The sequence below is a fragment of the Anser brachyrhynchus genome (assembly GCF_964034855.1).
Source record: "Anser brachyrhynchus genome assembly, chromosome: 1".
NCBI lineage: Eukaryota > Metazoa > Chordata > Aves > Anseriformes > Anatidae > Anser > Anser brachyrhynchus.
Genome location: NC_137694.1, coordinates 184,230,605 through 184,245,284, shown reverse-complemented (window position 1 = coordinate 184,245,284; position 14,680 = coordinate 184,230,605). Strand labels below are relative to the sequence as shown.

The following is a 14,680-nucleotide window of genomic DNA, read 5'->3' as shown; positions in this document are numbered from 1 at the left end:
TCATTCCACCTTGCAAGACTTACTGAAACGAGCCTGGCTGTATCAAATGTGAGATAAAACTCCCACAGGGAGCATTAGTCTGAGTGATTCATATAAACACTTAAGCAAGTCAGTCTTGGTTGAGCTTCACAGTCAAATAAGGTGGGTGATGGTGCGCAACCAGCAGAGCCCTCTATTTTGGAGAGCACCGCTGATAAAAATGTAACTTGCTTATTCTTACTGCGAAGCAGCAGGATGAGTATTGGGTAACAGCAGATAAATAAGGGTTTGGGTAAAACTGTGAGTGTATTTTGTGTGGACCTGCCTAGTGCACTGAAATGTCCCTCTGAGCACTTGATGTGGGCCATCTGGAAAGGAAAAATCTATTCAACCTCTAGAAATACAGCCAGGTTTATTACCACTTTATTTTGCAGTTGACTTTTAAGGGAGATAATCTTATCAGAAGGAGGTCTGAAGGAAAGGCGAGTTACAGGTATGTGGATTTAATATATGTTGATAAAGGCATAGACAAAGTTGCTTTTTTTCCCCTCCGGTCTTCACTATCTATTTTTCAGGAGCCGTTGCTCACATCCATCCTTCCTGTTAGCTTTTTGCCTCCGCGCACATTCTCTGCATTGGGCCTGATTCTGACCACAGCACCAGCACCCAGCTGCAGGGCAGCGTAAATGAGAAGTACCAGAGGTCGTGGGCTGGGTGAACCATGCTATAATACTCTTTTCTCTACCATCTGAAAAAAAAATGCCACGTGCTGGAGTGAAAACCTGTGCAACATCTTTTATCAGTGATTTCCACAGGGCATTTCTTCTCTCTGTTTGCTCTGGGCCCTGGCCCGCCTGGCTGTTCAGGCAGCTCCCCTGCCACGGCAGCTCTGCCAGCTCCATAAGCAGCTGGGGTGATGCTCCTAGAGTCGTAGCTGAAACTAAGCAAGCCACTGGGAACACAGATCTGGGTAGCCAAGTTTCTGCAGCACTTCCAGATGTGAAGTGGGGGAGTTGTTTTATCCTGTTTTTCAGGCTCTTTTATTCTTTCTGATATATTTTTTCACAGCATCATACTGCGAACAATTTGTACTGTTCACATGCATTCAGCTGCATCTTCCCAGTGGTGGCCGCTTAGCATTTTTCTAGCTGAGCCTCTCAGGCTGAAGCCCTGTCTGTGTGCTGGGGCAGGCCAGCAGCAAAGATTTTTTTTTTTCATTTTTTCTACTGAAATCTGAGCAAAACTGTCCCACACCCGCTCTGTGCCCACTCTGCAGCTCCCATACTGACAGAGCGCTCCGTGGACCACAGAGGGGCAATGCCTATGCTCACTGAACCAGGAGGCAAAATTTCTGTCAACTTTGGGGAGCTCAAATAAGAACGATGAGATTTTGGCCAACTGCTTTGGCAAGGAGTACTCCAAGGAGGCGTTTTTGCTAAGTAACTTCCCGTGTGCGTGGGCACTTGGGAGAAAGGGCAGAGGCTGCTGGAGAGCTGCACCAAGTGTTTATTCCTCCAGGGAAGAGGGAGCTTGGACCAAAGCCTAGGTCCCTGTGTCAGCACACTGCACTGGTGCTTCAGCCTCTCGCTAACATGCATTTTTTTCCCTATTTTTTCCTGCCTGTAGTTTCAAGCCACCTCCTTAATGAATCCTGGAGAATTAAATGTGACTGTGATGGGGGGGTAAGAAGCCGCCAGTGCAGTTTGTCAATGCTTCTTTTCAGGCAATAAGAAATGGGTCTGCTGATGCCCTGGTGGCTGCTGCTCCTTCTGGTCAGCTTTGGCTCACCTGCACACAGGTTTTCGGTGCGTATCTCTCAGCTAGAGTCTGTACAGCTTCTCTGCGGCATGCCAGTGGGTTATCATTTCCAGTTATGCAGAGGTAGGTGCTCCCCTACAAAAGACTTGGGCCTGCAAGAGCAGAGCAAAAAGCTGCCTGTGGCTAAAGGAAGGTCACTCTTTCGGTCCTAATAACATAGGGTTTTCACAGCATTATGGGCTGGGCAACTCTCCACATGGCTGGACTGACAGTGCCAAGAATTAAAAACAACATCAAAAAAGCCTTTAAAAATATATTTGATTTTATGGCCAGTAAAAAAATACTCCACTCCATTTCCTCAGGGAAAACTGCCTTCTTTTTATTCACTGCAATTCAAAAAGCAGGGAAAGGGGAAAGAGGAGCTAGTCATAGTCTGAGGCAATCTGTTTTCATGTGATGAGCAAATTACTCTTGGGCCAACTCAAGGAGGTACAGAGCTTGGCAAAGAGAGCTAGGTGAGCTTGGGGCTGTCTGCAGCAGGTTCCCATGTGCTTCCAACCTGGAAATCCTCCTCTGTGTAGGAAAACAAACAGGCTGAGGAAAGGAGCAGGCAGCTTGGCAATTGTGTTTTAGCACGCTCAGCAGCCTGCTGTCCTGGGCAATTGCTCGTTTCTCTTATGCCTAAAACTGGTCTTGCTCTGGTATCGCTCAAGCCAGCTTGCTCAGAGCAAAAACAGCAAGTAATTCTTGTGCACACCATTTCTTGGTTGTCTTGGAGGAGATTTTGCTCTGTTTTGTTGATGTTACTTATGGAGTAATATCCGCCACAGACTAGGTTGTTGCTGAAAATGTTTATCCCAGCCAGCCTGAGCCAGATTCTGGTCTTGGTTACAGTAATGCAGCTCTGAAGTTACTCCACTGATCCCAGTAGGCTCACTGCTTTTCAGCTCTTTTATCTTCCAGTTTTACAAGATGTTTCTGTAACCTCACTGGTTTGGCCTGGCTGCAGTGCAAGAACCAGGTTTTTCCCCTCTGATTTCCCTGGGCAGTTTCATAGTCTGCAAAACTCCCTTTGATTTCATTAAATGGTAATCAAGCTGAATGACTTTTGTCCCAAGTAATTTTCTGCGTATCTGACGATATTCTGCAACGCTCAGATCAGTGGCAAGACCATTGAAAAAACAAAACAAAACAAAACAAAAAACTTTTCCACTGGGTTCAACTCAACAGCCCATGCTGCAAGATTCATGTACCTTAGGGAGGGGCTACGACTGAATCGTCTTGATCCTCAGTAGAGGAGACATCATTCTCTCACTGCCCCTCTGTTCTTACCAGTGATTGAAGTGTGCTTTTTGTTCTTTCTTTTTTTTTCTTCTCCATAGGATAAAGATATTTGCCTCCTAGACAACAATAAATTAAGACAAAGGTTAAAACAGCTTCAAGATTTGCTTTACCTATATGAACTGCAGCTGAAGGACATTCTGGAGAACACTTACCATAAAACGAAAAGCGGTCTGTTCTCAAGCAACAGGAGCATGCAGCATGAGACACTTTTACCCACAACCAGTGGAAATTTGATAGTCTATGACCAAGGTACATTTTGCAGTAGCATATGTGGAAACTTCAGCTTGCAGAAATGTTCAGTTCGTCTTTCAGTGCCACATGTGTCATATTTTATTTCTGCTGAAAAATTATTTAACTTTTTTTTTTTTTTAATTTTTAAAGCAGATAGTCTTAAAATGCAGTCAGATACACGGGAAGGCGAAGGGCAGACTGGTGGCCTTGATACCAGCAGACTTCCCCTGGGGCTGCAGTCAGCTGGCCCAGATTTAGGCAGCTACCACCCAGGTACAACACAGACACGTGCAGCTGGGCTTGTATCCCAAGACTCCGGTGCAGAGAGGAAAAGGCACCTCTCAGCTCTTTTCCGTCAGACCTGCCTTAGACGTCTGCTGTAGGAAAAGATGGGTCTTGCTCTTGAAGAGCCCATTTTCCCCCAGGGACTTTGGGAGCCCAAAGCGCACAGCCCAGCTGCAGGCACTGAAACCTGTTGGGAGGAATCCAGCTTCCCTGTTCTTCAGCTCTTCCATCACTCCTGCCGTGCAGCAGCACACGTGCATGCTCTGTTCCTTGCTGTCACTTCGATAATAATGTACGACCGGAGTCGTGGGCTGTGGCCAAGATTTTGTCCTTGATGAGCATTACATTGAAAGTATGAAGCCTTGCTAGAGCCAGTCACGGAACTTAGCCTCTGGTTTTAGAAAGTTCAGGCCCCCCAGTCCAGTCCAAAGTACAGCTGAGGTAATCTTCCACATGGAAATTAGCTTCACTGCAAATGATATTAAGGTCTGCACCATTCCCTGAGTCTGAGACGTTCAGAGCAGTTGGGCCTAGCTAACCCCCTTGCCATCCCTTGCTCTCTGCCTGGCGCTTGCTGACAGAGCCAGCCCTGGTCCCACAGTGCTCACGTCTGAGCTGCATCTGTCCCGTCCCACTGATCATTTGGGAACGACCCTCTCAGGGGGCTGTAAAGGCTCTGAAGCCTTGCTGCTCAACGCCAGGCCCAGCTGCAATGCAAACACAGCAGTTTACTAATTTATTTCTGACCCATTTGCTCTGGCCCTGCTGGGCTTACTGAGCTTCACACAGACTGGCCAAGTGTCCGTGTACGGCCTCTGAACCATGTCTGCTCTTGTCTGCACGTAGCCCTTTGCTTTCCCCCATCTAACGAGCTGATACCGTTCTGCCCAGACTGCTCTGCGGTGTATAATAGGAAGAAGACCAAAAACGGCTACTACCGGATCAGGCCCAGAGCAGATCGAGAGCCTTTCCTGGTGTACTGTGACATGTCTGATGGTGGTGGGTGGACCGTAATTCAGCGGCGGAGTAACGGCAAAGAGAATTTCAACAGGTGAGTGCCTCGTGGTTGCATCAACAGGTCCCTCAGTGGGGCCTCCAGCTCCCACACTCGGCCCTGCTGGTGGCAAAACCCGAAGTTCAAGAAGCAGGATATGCAAGACAAGACTTTAATTATGGTAACTCTTTGCATTAGGGCAAAGTGTGGGTACGTATTGGTAGCAGGAGGCCATTTTCAGGATGGATTTATAATGCCTTTTGCATGGCTTGCCTGCATTTGAGTAGATGTGTATGTGTGTGCATATTTGTTTGTACAGAACATAATAGTTCAGTTGGAAGGGACCTAACAAGATCATTGAGTCCAACTTCCTGACTGCCTTGGGGCTAACCAAAATTAAAGTGTGTTATAAAGGACATTATCCAAATGCCTCTTGGACGTTGACACACATGGGGCATCAACCACCTCGCTAGGAAGCCTGTTGCAGTGTCTGACCAACCTCATGGTAAAGAATTTTTTCCTGATATCTAGGCTATTTTGTCATGATAGGAGACAACTGTCTGCCAAAGCCTCTAAATTGGCAGATAACTGCGTCAGCAAATAGACTGAGGCCCACTTAATGTTTTATCTGTTCTTATATCAGGAATCATGTTCAGCATGAAGTAAAATTTATTTTCATATTCAGATCATTCACAAAGATGCAAAACTACAGGTCCAAATCAACCTTTCTTTATGCAAAAGCCCAGAGAAATTATTTCCTCCTGGAAATCTCTAGGAGGCGAGATGCTCTACTGGCACTATGAAGAAGAAATGTCCCCCTGCAGATTAATTCACTGTTGCAGCACACACACTTGTAGGGTGTGTCCACCATCTCTTAAATAGAGTGCAATTCATTGCAAAGCTACCTCAACTGTCTGGCTCTAAGATAGCTTGCCCAGAGAGTGGTAGCTCTCTAGCCGTGGTAGTTCAGCTCTCAGCAAAGGTGAATTTATGCCAATGAAAATCATCCTGAAGAGTAGCATTGGCTGGTAAGTAGGTCAGGCAGAATTAAAATCCCTACTAACAACCCGAGAGAGGGAATAAACACAGGGTTACTAAAACTGGAAATATCAATACGCAGGACATATAGGTTTATATCAAAGATAGCCCATAAATATCAGAGGAGATTTTAACATAATGAAATGATGAGGAGAAAGGAACAACATGAGATTTCTCTTAGAACTATGAAGCCAGAAATTGTGATGAAAAGTAAGTATGCATCTTTAAAGGACAAGTTGGCACATGCAGACAGTGATACTGCAAAGAAGCAGAGGTGAGAGTGGTCAATGAATTAAAAATAGATTTAAGTGGAACAGGAACACAAAGCAGACCCAGATATTTTCCTTTCAGCTTCATCTGGAAGCTTTTGTTTGCAGGTTCTGTTCATTTTCTGATTCTTCACTACTTCACTTCATGCATCTAAGACTGTAGTATATTTTAGACTGCAACATTAATTTCCAGTCAGGAGTGAAGATGAATTATGACCTTCTGAAGAATGATATCAGATGCTTTGCTGAAGACAAATATGACAGCTACCACTTTCCTCTTCCATCTAACTTACAACTTCATTCTGCAGGCACTGTATCTGGCAGTGTGAAGGATTGATTCCAATATATGTGTGTGCACAGGGTTAGCAGGCGAGGGAGTAAGATGTGTCATACATATTTCTGAGGCAGAGTGACAAATCTCAGCTCGGCTCGGGCTGAATGAGATACTTTTCTAAAAGGACCTAAAGATGCAGCTGAAGATTTACTTGTTACCACAGTTAATTGTCACAAACTGACATTTAATCCTGTCAATCCAGGAGGTTCCAGGAATGCATTGATGACAATTCCCTTCTCCATTTGACAGAGGAGCCAACGAGGAGAGGTGCTGTGCTGGACTTCATTCTCACCAACGAGGAGGGGCTGGTGGGGAATGTGAAACTCAAGGGCAGCGTTGGTTGCAGCGGTCATGAAACTGTGCAATTTTGCATTCAGAGAGCAGCACGGAGGGAGCACAGCAAGCGTGCTGCTCTGGACTTTGAGAGAGCAGACATTGCCCTCTTCAGGGATCTGCTTTGTAATGTACCCTGGGACAAAGCCCTGGTGGGAAGAGATGCCCACAAAAGCTGGTTAATATTCAAGGATCACATCCTTCAAATTCAGGAGCGATGTATCCCAACAAAGAGGAAGTCAGGCAAGAACACCAGGAGACCTGCATGGGACAGGGAGCTCCTGACCAAACTTAAACAGAAAAAGGAGGCCTACAGAGAATGGAAGCAAGGACAGATAACCTGGGAGGGGTACACAAATATTGTCCAAACAGCCAGGGGTCAGGGTAGGAAAGCCAAAGCCCATTTAGAATTAATTCGATCAGGGACATCAAGGGTAATAAGAAAGGGTTCTATAGGTGAATTGGTGATAAAAGGAAGACTAGGAAAATTGTGGGCCCTCTCTGGAAGGAAACGGAAGACCTGGTCACCCGGGATATGGAGAAGGTTGAGGTACTTAATGACTATTTTGCCTCAGTCTTCCCTGACAAGCTCCAGCCACGTGGCCCGGGCCCGAGAAGGCAAATACAGGGACTGGAAGAATGATGAACCTCCCAGTGTAGGAGGAGATCAGATTCAAGACCATCTGAGGAACCTGAAGGTGCACAAGTCCATGAGACCTGATAAGATACCTCTGTAGGTCCTGAAGGAAGTGGCTGATGTAGTTACTAAGCCACTAACTATCCTATTTGAAAAGTCATGTCAGTCTGGGGAAGGTCCCACTGACTGGATGAGGGGAATCATAACCCCCATTTTAGAAAACGGAAAAAAGGAGGACCCGGGGAACTACAGGCCAGTCAGTCTCACCTCTGTGCCTGGCAAGATCATGGAGCAGATCCTCCTGGAAACTCTGCTAAAGCATATGGAAAATAAGGAGGTGATTGATGACAGCCAACATGGCTTCAATAAGGGTAGATTGTGCCTGACAGATCTGGTGGCCTTTTGTGATGGGGTTACAGCATTGGTGGTTAGGGGAAGAGCAACTGAGATGACTCCAGCCATCTACTTGGACATGTGCGAAGCATTTGACACTACCCCCCATGATATCCTTGTCTCTAAATGGGAGAGACATGGATTTGATGAATGGACCACTCAGTGGGTAAGGAATTGGCTGGATGGTTGCACTCAAAGGGTTACAGTCTATGGTTCAACATCCAGGTGGAGAACAGTATCAAGTGGTATTCCTCAGGGGTCAGTACTGGGAAAGGCACTGGTTAACATCTTTGTTGGTGACATGGACAGTGGGATCGAGTGCACCCTCAGCACGTTTACCAATGACACCAAGCGGAGTGGTGCAGTCGACACGTTGGAGGGAAGGGATGGCATCCAGAGGGACCTTGACAGGCCTGAGAGGTGGGCCTGTGCAAACCTCTTGAGGTTCAATAAGGCCAAGTGCAAGGTCCTGCACCTGGGCTGGGGCAATCCCAAGCACAAACACAGGCTGGGCAGAGAATGGATTGAGAGCAGCCCTGAGGAGAAGGACCTGGGGGTGTTGGCTGATAAGAAGCTCAACATGAGCCAGCAATGTGTGCCTGCAGCCCAGAAACCAACCATATCCTGGGCTGCATCAAAAGCAGCGTGGCCAGCAGGGCGAGGGAGGGGATTCTCCCCCTCTGCTCTGCTTTTGTGAGGCCCTACCTGGAGTGCTGCCTTCAGCTCTGGGTCTCCCAGCAAAAGAAGGACATGGATGTATTAGAATGAGTCCAGAAAAGGGCCACAAAGAAGATCAGAGGGCTGGAGCACCTCTCCTGTGAAGACAGGCTGAGGGATTTGGGGTTCAGCCTGCAGAAGAGAAGGCTCTGGGGAGACCTTACAGCAGCATTCCAGTACCTAAAGGGGGCCTACAGGAAGGCTGGGGAGGGACTCTGTCAGGGGGTGTAGTGATAGGACAAGGGGGAATGGCTTCAAAGTAACAGAGGGTAGGTTTATGTTAGATATAAGGAAGAAATTCTTTACTCTGAGGGCAGTGAGGCACTGGCACAGGCTGCCCAGAGAAGCTGTGGATGCCCCATCCCTGGAGGTGTTCAAGACCAGGCTGGATGGGGCTTTGGGCAGCCCGGTCTGGTGGGAGGTGTCCCTGCCCATGACAAGGGCGTTGGAATTAAATGATCTTTAAGGTTCTTTCCAACCCAAACCATTCTGTGATTCTATGACACTTGCTGTTACCCCTGCATGCTGAAATTGATATTTGTATCTGCTTCAGGAAGTGGGATGATTACAAACTGGGATTTGGAAAATTCCAAGGCAAGACTGATGAGTACTGGCTGGGCAACGATCACATCTATGACCTGCTCAGTAGAGGTGCAAGTACTTTCCTTCCAGAGTTTTCCTTCCAATTTGCATGTTATAGTTGATCTAAAAAGGCACTACTCTGTGTTTAGGAGAAAGCTCATTAAAGATTGACCTGATGGACTGGCATGGGGAAAGACGTTATGCAGTCTATGAAAATTTCCAGCTCAACAATGAGCAGGTAAGAAATGGAGAGAGTGGTGATTTGCTTGTTTTATCTCTGAGGGTGGGGCACCTGCATCTGCACAGCGTCGGGCAGCTCTCTGCCACAGGGTGTGGGGAGATCCCATGTGCACTTACCTCTGGCCTCACAGTTAAAACAGCCTTCCATGAGGGAGGAGATGCAGGTTAGAACCTCTGCAAGGAAACTGGGCGCTGCTCTGCTGCTTCCCAGGAGAGTGTCCCAGGCTATCACATAAAAAAACAACACTAAAACAAAACCCATCTACTTTGCTTTAAAAGAAAACCGTGCACTCTAATCAAAGCTTTGGAAGAGCAGTTGCAAGTTCCTGTCCTGAAGAGAGGTAACTGCAGCCCTAAGTGGTACACACAGAGAAAGTCCAGAGAAAGCCAGGCACATTCCTGTATTTCCATGCTTGCTTTCTAGCTTCAGACAGACGGCATCCTGCTCAGTGCAGGGGCAGTTCTTTGTAGGATTGCATCTCTGAACCCTATTTGTAAGTAGCCCAAATTCCCTGCATGGATCAGTTCTAGTTCCAACTTCTTCACCACCCCAATGTGTTCAGTCTGCAATTAGAGCTTTCTTATGAAAAGGTTTGAAAATAGCCTTACTACTTTTTTTATAAAAGTGGAATATAATAACAGGAAAAGGCCTCACCACAGAAGTAATCATCCCTCTCTTATCAAATGTCTCTCAGATCTGCTAGTTGTGCACACTGGAACTAAGTATTCCCACCAGAACAGGACCATTTAGCTAAAAATCAGATGGCTTCCAGGCCTTGGAGGAGCAAAATTCCTACAGGAGTTGTCCTAGTTGAACCATGAGCAGTTTGTGAGAGCATCTACTTGGCACATTTTCCTGCAACAGGTGTTGTCAACGAGCCAGGGAAAGCCTTCCAGATTGTTGTGTAGAGTATCAAATGAGTATTAAAAGACAATAAAACCTGAAACCCTCTTAAGCAGCAGTAGTAATTGGTAACTGCTTTTGGAAGTTTAAATCCAGTGGTGATCTACACGAGTACCATTAAAGCATGGAGCTAAAAGTCAGCTGTGACTTCAACAGTCATGTCTTTGACAGGGGATACAATGGACAGAGGAAATCTCAAAAATGAGAGCTGATACCAAAGGCGTGTTTCACATACTGTTGCAGGACAACTACAGGTTATGGTTTGGCACCTATTCCGGTAACGCCGGCGACGCTCTGTCTGGTGGGAGCAATTTTGAAGACCAGTGGTCAGCCTCTCACAAAGGGATGCAGTTCACCACATCTGACAAGGATCACGATCGATTCCTGGCAGGCAACTGCGCGTTGGAGAACAAGGGTGGTTGGTGGTTTAACAGGTATGGAGAATGGTTGAGCCCTTGGGAAGAGGCATAGGGTGTGGGTGGCTGTACAGCCGAGACACCTTACACGCCTTACAGCAGTCGGAGGTTGCTGCGAGCACATCACCTCACATGGCTAAGTCTGCCATGTTCAGGCCATCAGGAAAGCCATCTGCTGCTTTCATTATGAAGCCAAGCAGGTAAGTTGCATTCATTTTAAGAAAATGGGCCAGAATAAAAGTGAAGGAGAAGTGTCCCAGAGGGAAAAAAGCCTGATTGAAAGTTCCTTGGAGGTGCTTTGGATTATATTCCAAGAAAGAAAAGTCATAGCCACTGGAAGATGAAGTGTGCACAAATGAATTTCTTTGTTATGGAACTTGTCTAGGGGATGAGCTACCCCTTACTGTTCCTGATTGTACATTTTCTGGTTGGGCGTGACCCATACATCAACTAATAGGGTTGTGGGTTCACTAGACCTGGGAGTGTAAACACCCCGTTATCAGGCGTTTTTCCTCTGCTTTAGGGCAGGATGAGCCTCTTCTTTGTTTAGGCTAGGTCCTGATCACAAACAAAGTGAGAATCAGTGGACCTACAAAAATGTACATCAATGGTGAAATTCAACTTCACTAAAAAACATCTGCATTTTTAGGTGTTGATGTTTAGCTGCTTATACTTGAGCTGAAGGCTACCAACTGACATCACACACCTCTGTTTAGGTATCTGAATCACATCCCTGGTTGGTACACTCAAAGTAGCCAACAGGTTGAATTGCCTGACCAGAATAGGTGTCTACGTTAGGATGACCCCCATACTCCTCTGGGCTCCAAGGATTGTATTAAACAGTTCTCCATAGTCTATAGTAGGACCATAACCAGTTCAGTACGGATATATCTAGGTGTCTGGACGTGTCCATGAATCCCACCCCTAGTATTTCCAAATGTATGGTGTGTGAAAATTGTACCTTGCTGTGATGACGCAACGTCTTTCCATGCTAAACAGTCTCCTTTTTACCTCCTCTGTGTTGTTACAAGGTGCCACGCCGTAAACCTCAACGGGCGATACTACAAAACAGGGAGGTACAATGGATCCCACGACAACGGCATCATCTGGTCTACGTGGCACGGGACGTGGTACTCGCTCAAATACGTGGCCATGAAAATCCGGGCTCCGTTCTTTGTTGACAGCGAGAGTGGAGACGGTGAGAACAGTCAGGGCGGCTGAAATCTGCTGCTTTGGGAAGTAAAGAATTGTGTACATTAATAGCCAGCCCTCTGCTGCTGCCAATTGCCAAAACTGCACTGTGGTAACTGTAGTTGCGTCTGTTTCTACTAGCCGAGGCAAAAGTTGCAAGTTGTTTGAGCACAGCCAGCCAACAGTCTAATGGAAAATATATGGATCTCAGTCCTGAAATAACCGTGGCTTTCTTTTTTAGCAGTTTTTGGGACTTCGTTGTAGAGTGCTTATGAAAAGCTTGGACCCTGAATGCTCAAGAGTGTTCTTTTAGCTATCTGTACCCTTCCAGGGCTAAATCTTTCTCATCTTGATTGTAACAGCCAGTGCCTGAGTTACAAGAATGGAAACCACAAAGTGATAAGGAGTCAGACTTCACCTGTTGTGCCTTCACTAGTGTTCTGATCTGGGTTGGGAACACGTTTTTAGGTAATTCTCACGGTGGTCACCAACTGCCAGTTGCAGAACTCTTCTAGAGTGTGTGAAACCACACCAGAAGATGGATACGCCCCAACAGCTAACAACCATCCAGACTACTTTGAAGTCAGGCTTCTTCCAAGGCTGCTTTGGAGCAAGTCCCCACAACGTGGACAATGTTCACACTGCATTTCATTGCCAACAGCTTCCCTCTGCAGATCCGTTTATATAGCACACTGTAACATGCTAATGCAATCAAACGCAGTGCTGCCAACCAAATTTAAGTCCCAGATTTAAATTAGGCAGATTTTACTAAATTTAAGATGAGCACAGATATTCTTAGGAGTTCGAAAAATGCAGTCGTGATTCATTTGTACGTTCTCGTGTCATTTACCAGACTACTTTGATTTAGTAAAGAAACAAAGTGGAAAGTGATTGAAACACAAGGCACGCTTCTTTCGCTGCCTCTTCTGAGTGAAACTAAAGAGCAACATAAATAACTGAAAGAAATAGAATACTGAAAATTTATTTTCCACAATAACTGCAGTTAAAAATGAACAGTAATATCAGCTTGATGCACATAATGTAACTACCATGTTGTAGGATAAGTCTATTTTTTTCTGAATTACAGTAAGTTTTAAACTGGTAGTTCATTTCCATTTATTTGCTTTTAGAATAATATATAATTTGTATTATATAGTCGTAATTGTGAAATAAAAGCATCTGAGTAGGACTTAATGCTTTGTATCTGTTTTTAAACAGTAGGAAGTTGATCAGAAGTTAGGATGAAAATCTTGAGAAGACTCGTAATGCAAGAATTTCATTGTTTTGTTGTTGTCTCTGGTGTTTTTGCACCTGCTGTCCTGGGTAGTTTAGAGGGTCTGCAAGGTAAATTTGGTTTCCATGGCTCAAGCTGTCCTGAAGACAACGCAGATGTGAATGGTCAGTGTAAAACTTGATTTGGTCCCTCTGCTTTTTCAAGCAGTTAAACCCCGTTCTCACTTATTCCCAATGACTGCAAATGAACACCAGCGCGCAATGGGTCCGTGCTCCAGCGAGATGTGCTCCTAAAGCCCATGTCCTGGCGAGACCGCACCGGTGAAGGGCTAGGGAAGCAGGGTAAAGATTACAGCCAGGTGAAAGTCACCTCTGCGTGCTGGAAATCAGCTACAAACGGCCAGCATTAGGGGTTCGATAGCTCCCTGAGCAGCCAAGGACCCAGCTGATAGCGGAGTATCGAGCAGCAGGCCACCCAGTCCAGCTCCCCCACAGCCACGAGTGATGTAAAGCCTCTTCAGTCCAGAGCCATTACAGTTGGACTGCCTTCAGTCAGCACCAAGATTTGGGTTTTTTTCCTCTCTCAGACAGTAAATGGGGCTGTTGAGAAGAGGCTGCAGAAAGAAGAGAGCAGGGCATCCCCTCCTCTGCCCTACCTCCAGTGCTGGAGATGAAGGAGTCAAAGGGTTTTGGGCAGGACCCTACAGCTCCTACAACAAACCCTAAGTGTTCCAGAACCTTTTTAATCTCAATAAATAGTGTAAAATCACACTAGCCAAGTACTAATTTGATCTGAAGGCTACCATCAGGCTCAGGTAACTCCCACTGAAAGTTACATTATGTTTTCCTGAATGTTGTTGTGCTCTACGTTTGATCACCCGTTTCTCCGGGATCTCCTGCGCCGAGGCTCACCAAGGCTGTAAATATATCTTGTAGTGCTGTAGCTCTGAAGCTGACGGATCACTGCTTCAGGGCAAACACGCTTCACACAGCCACGTTTACCTTAGCACAGGGGTGGTAAGTACGCTAAGCAGTAATTGCCTGAGAGGGCTGATTTCCAGCTCATTTAAGTCAATTTAAAGACTAGTTATGTTTGATTAGCTTTGGTCCTCAAGCATGGACGTGTTCTAAAAGGCTTTCAGAGGCACTTCTAGCTGGCAGTTAATGGGAACACGCAGCTGGTACTGACCCTGCGCAGGGCTGCAGGTCAGCGGCGCGGCGTGCTGGAACAGCTCCTGGGGAGGAGGCGACTCTCAGCACCCCCGGAGCCAGATCCTGTGCTCCGGCAGCAGCTGGAAAACGTCACCCCCCAGAGAAAGCTGCTGAGTCTGACTCCGGCGGCCAAACGCTGAGATGCTGGCTCCTCCGAGACTACCCTCCCTTGGCGAGCCCTCCCATAAAAATCAGTCTCCTTCTGGGAGAGTTTTCTGAAGACTGACAGTTTTCCGCCTGAACCTACCTTCCCTCATTCCATCCTGAACTGCCAGCACCTTTCCTTTTAGTGACTGTGCCCAACAGCACTCCCCTTCTCCTTGCACACTCTCTGAAGAGGCGGTTACTCTAACAAATGGCAAGCAAATTCTCTGAGTCATTCTCACTGGCCTGAGCTTTGTCTCTGTTGTCAGCTGGGGTTTCAACCCAGCTCTGAATACTTGCAGCCGTGTGTAATCACCAATTTTTTAAGCTCTGATTTTAAAGCAGGAAAAAAACAACGTAATTTTTGTACTTCACCTTAAGATTCTCTGGGAATCATCAGACATCAAGCCCTTATCCTTTCTGTTCGCAAAACGGGTATTCACGAA

At 46.4% G+C, this 14,680-nt stretch overlaps 1 protein-coding gene across 1 annotated transcript; it reads left to right on the top strand.

Moving 5' to 3' along the window:
• The first annotated feature begins 256 nt into the window (after positions 1-256).
• LOC308197798 (fibrinogen-like protein 1) lies at positions 257-12,834 on the top strand. Its single transcript, XM_080598875.1, has 8 exons — positions 257-472; positions 1,703-1,784; positions 3,120-3,330; positions 4,489-4,648; positions 8,866-8,963; positions 9,044-9,132; positions 10,282-10,472; positions 11,486-12,834. Exons 2-8 carry the CDS (start codon positions 1,713-1,715, stop codon positions 11,673-11,675), a joined length of 1,011 nt encoding a protein of 336 aa, XP_080455001.1. The 5' UTR covers positions 257-472; positions 1,703-1,712; the 3' UTR covers positions 11,676-12,834.
• Positions 12,835-14,680: the final 1,846 nt, after the last annotated feature.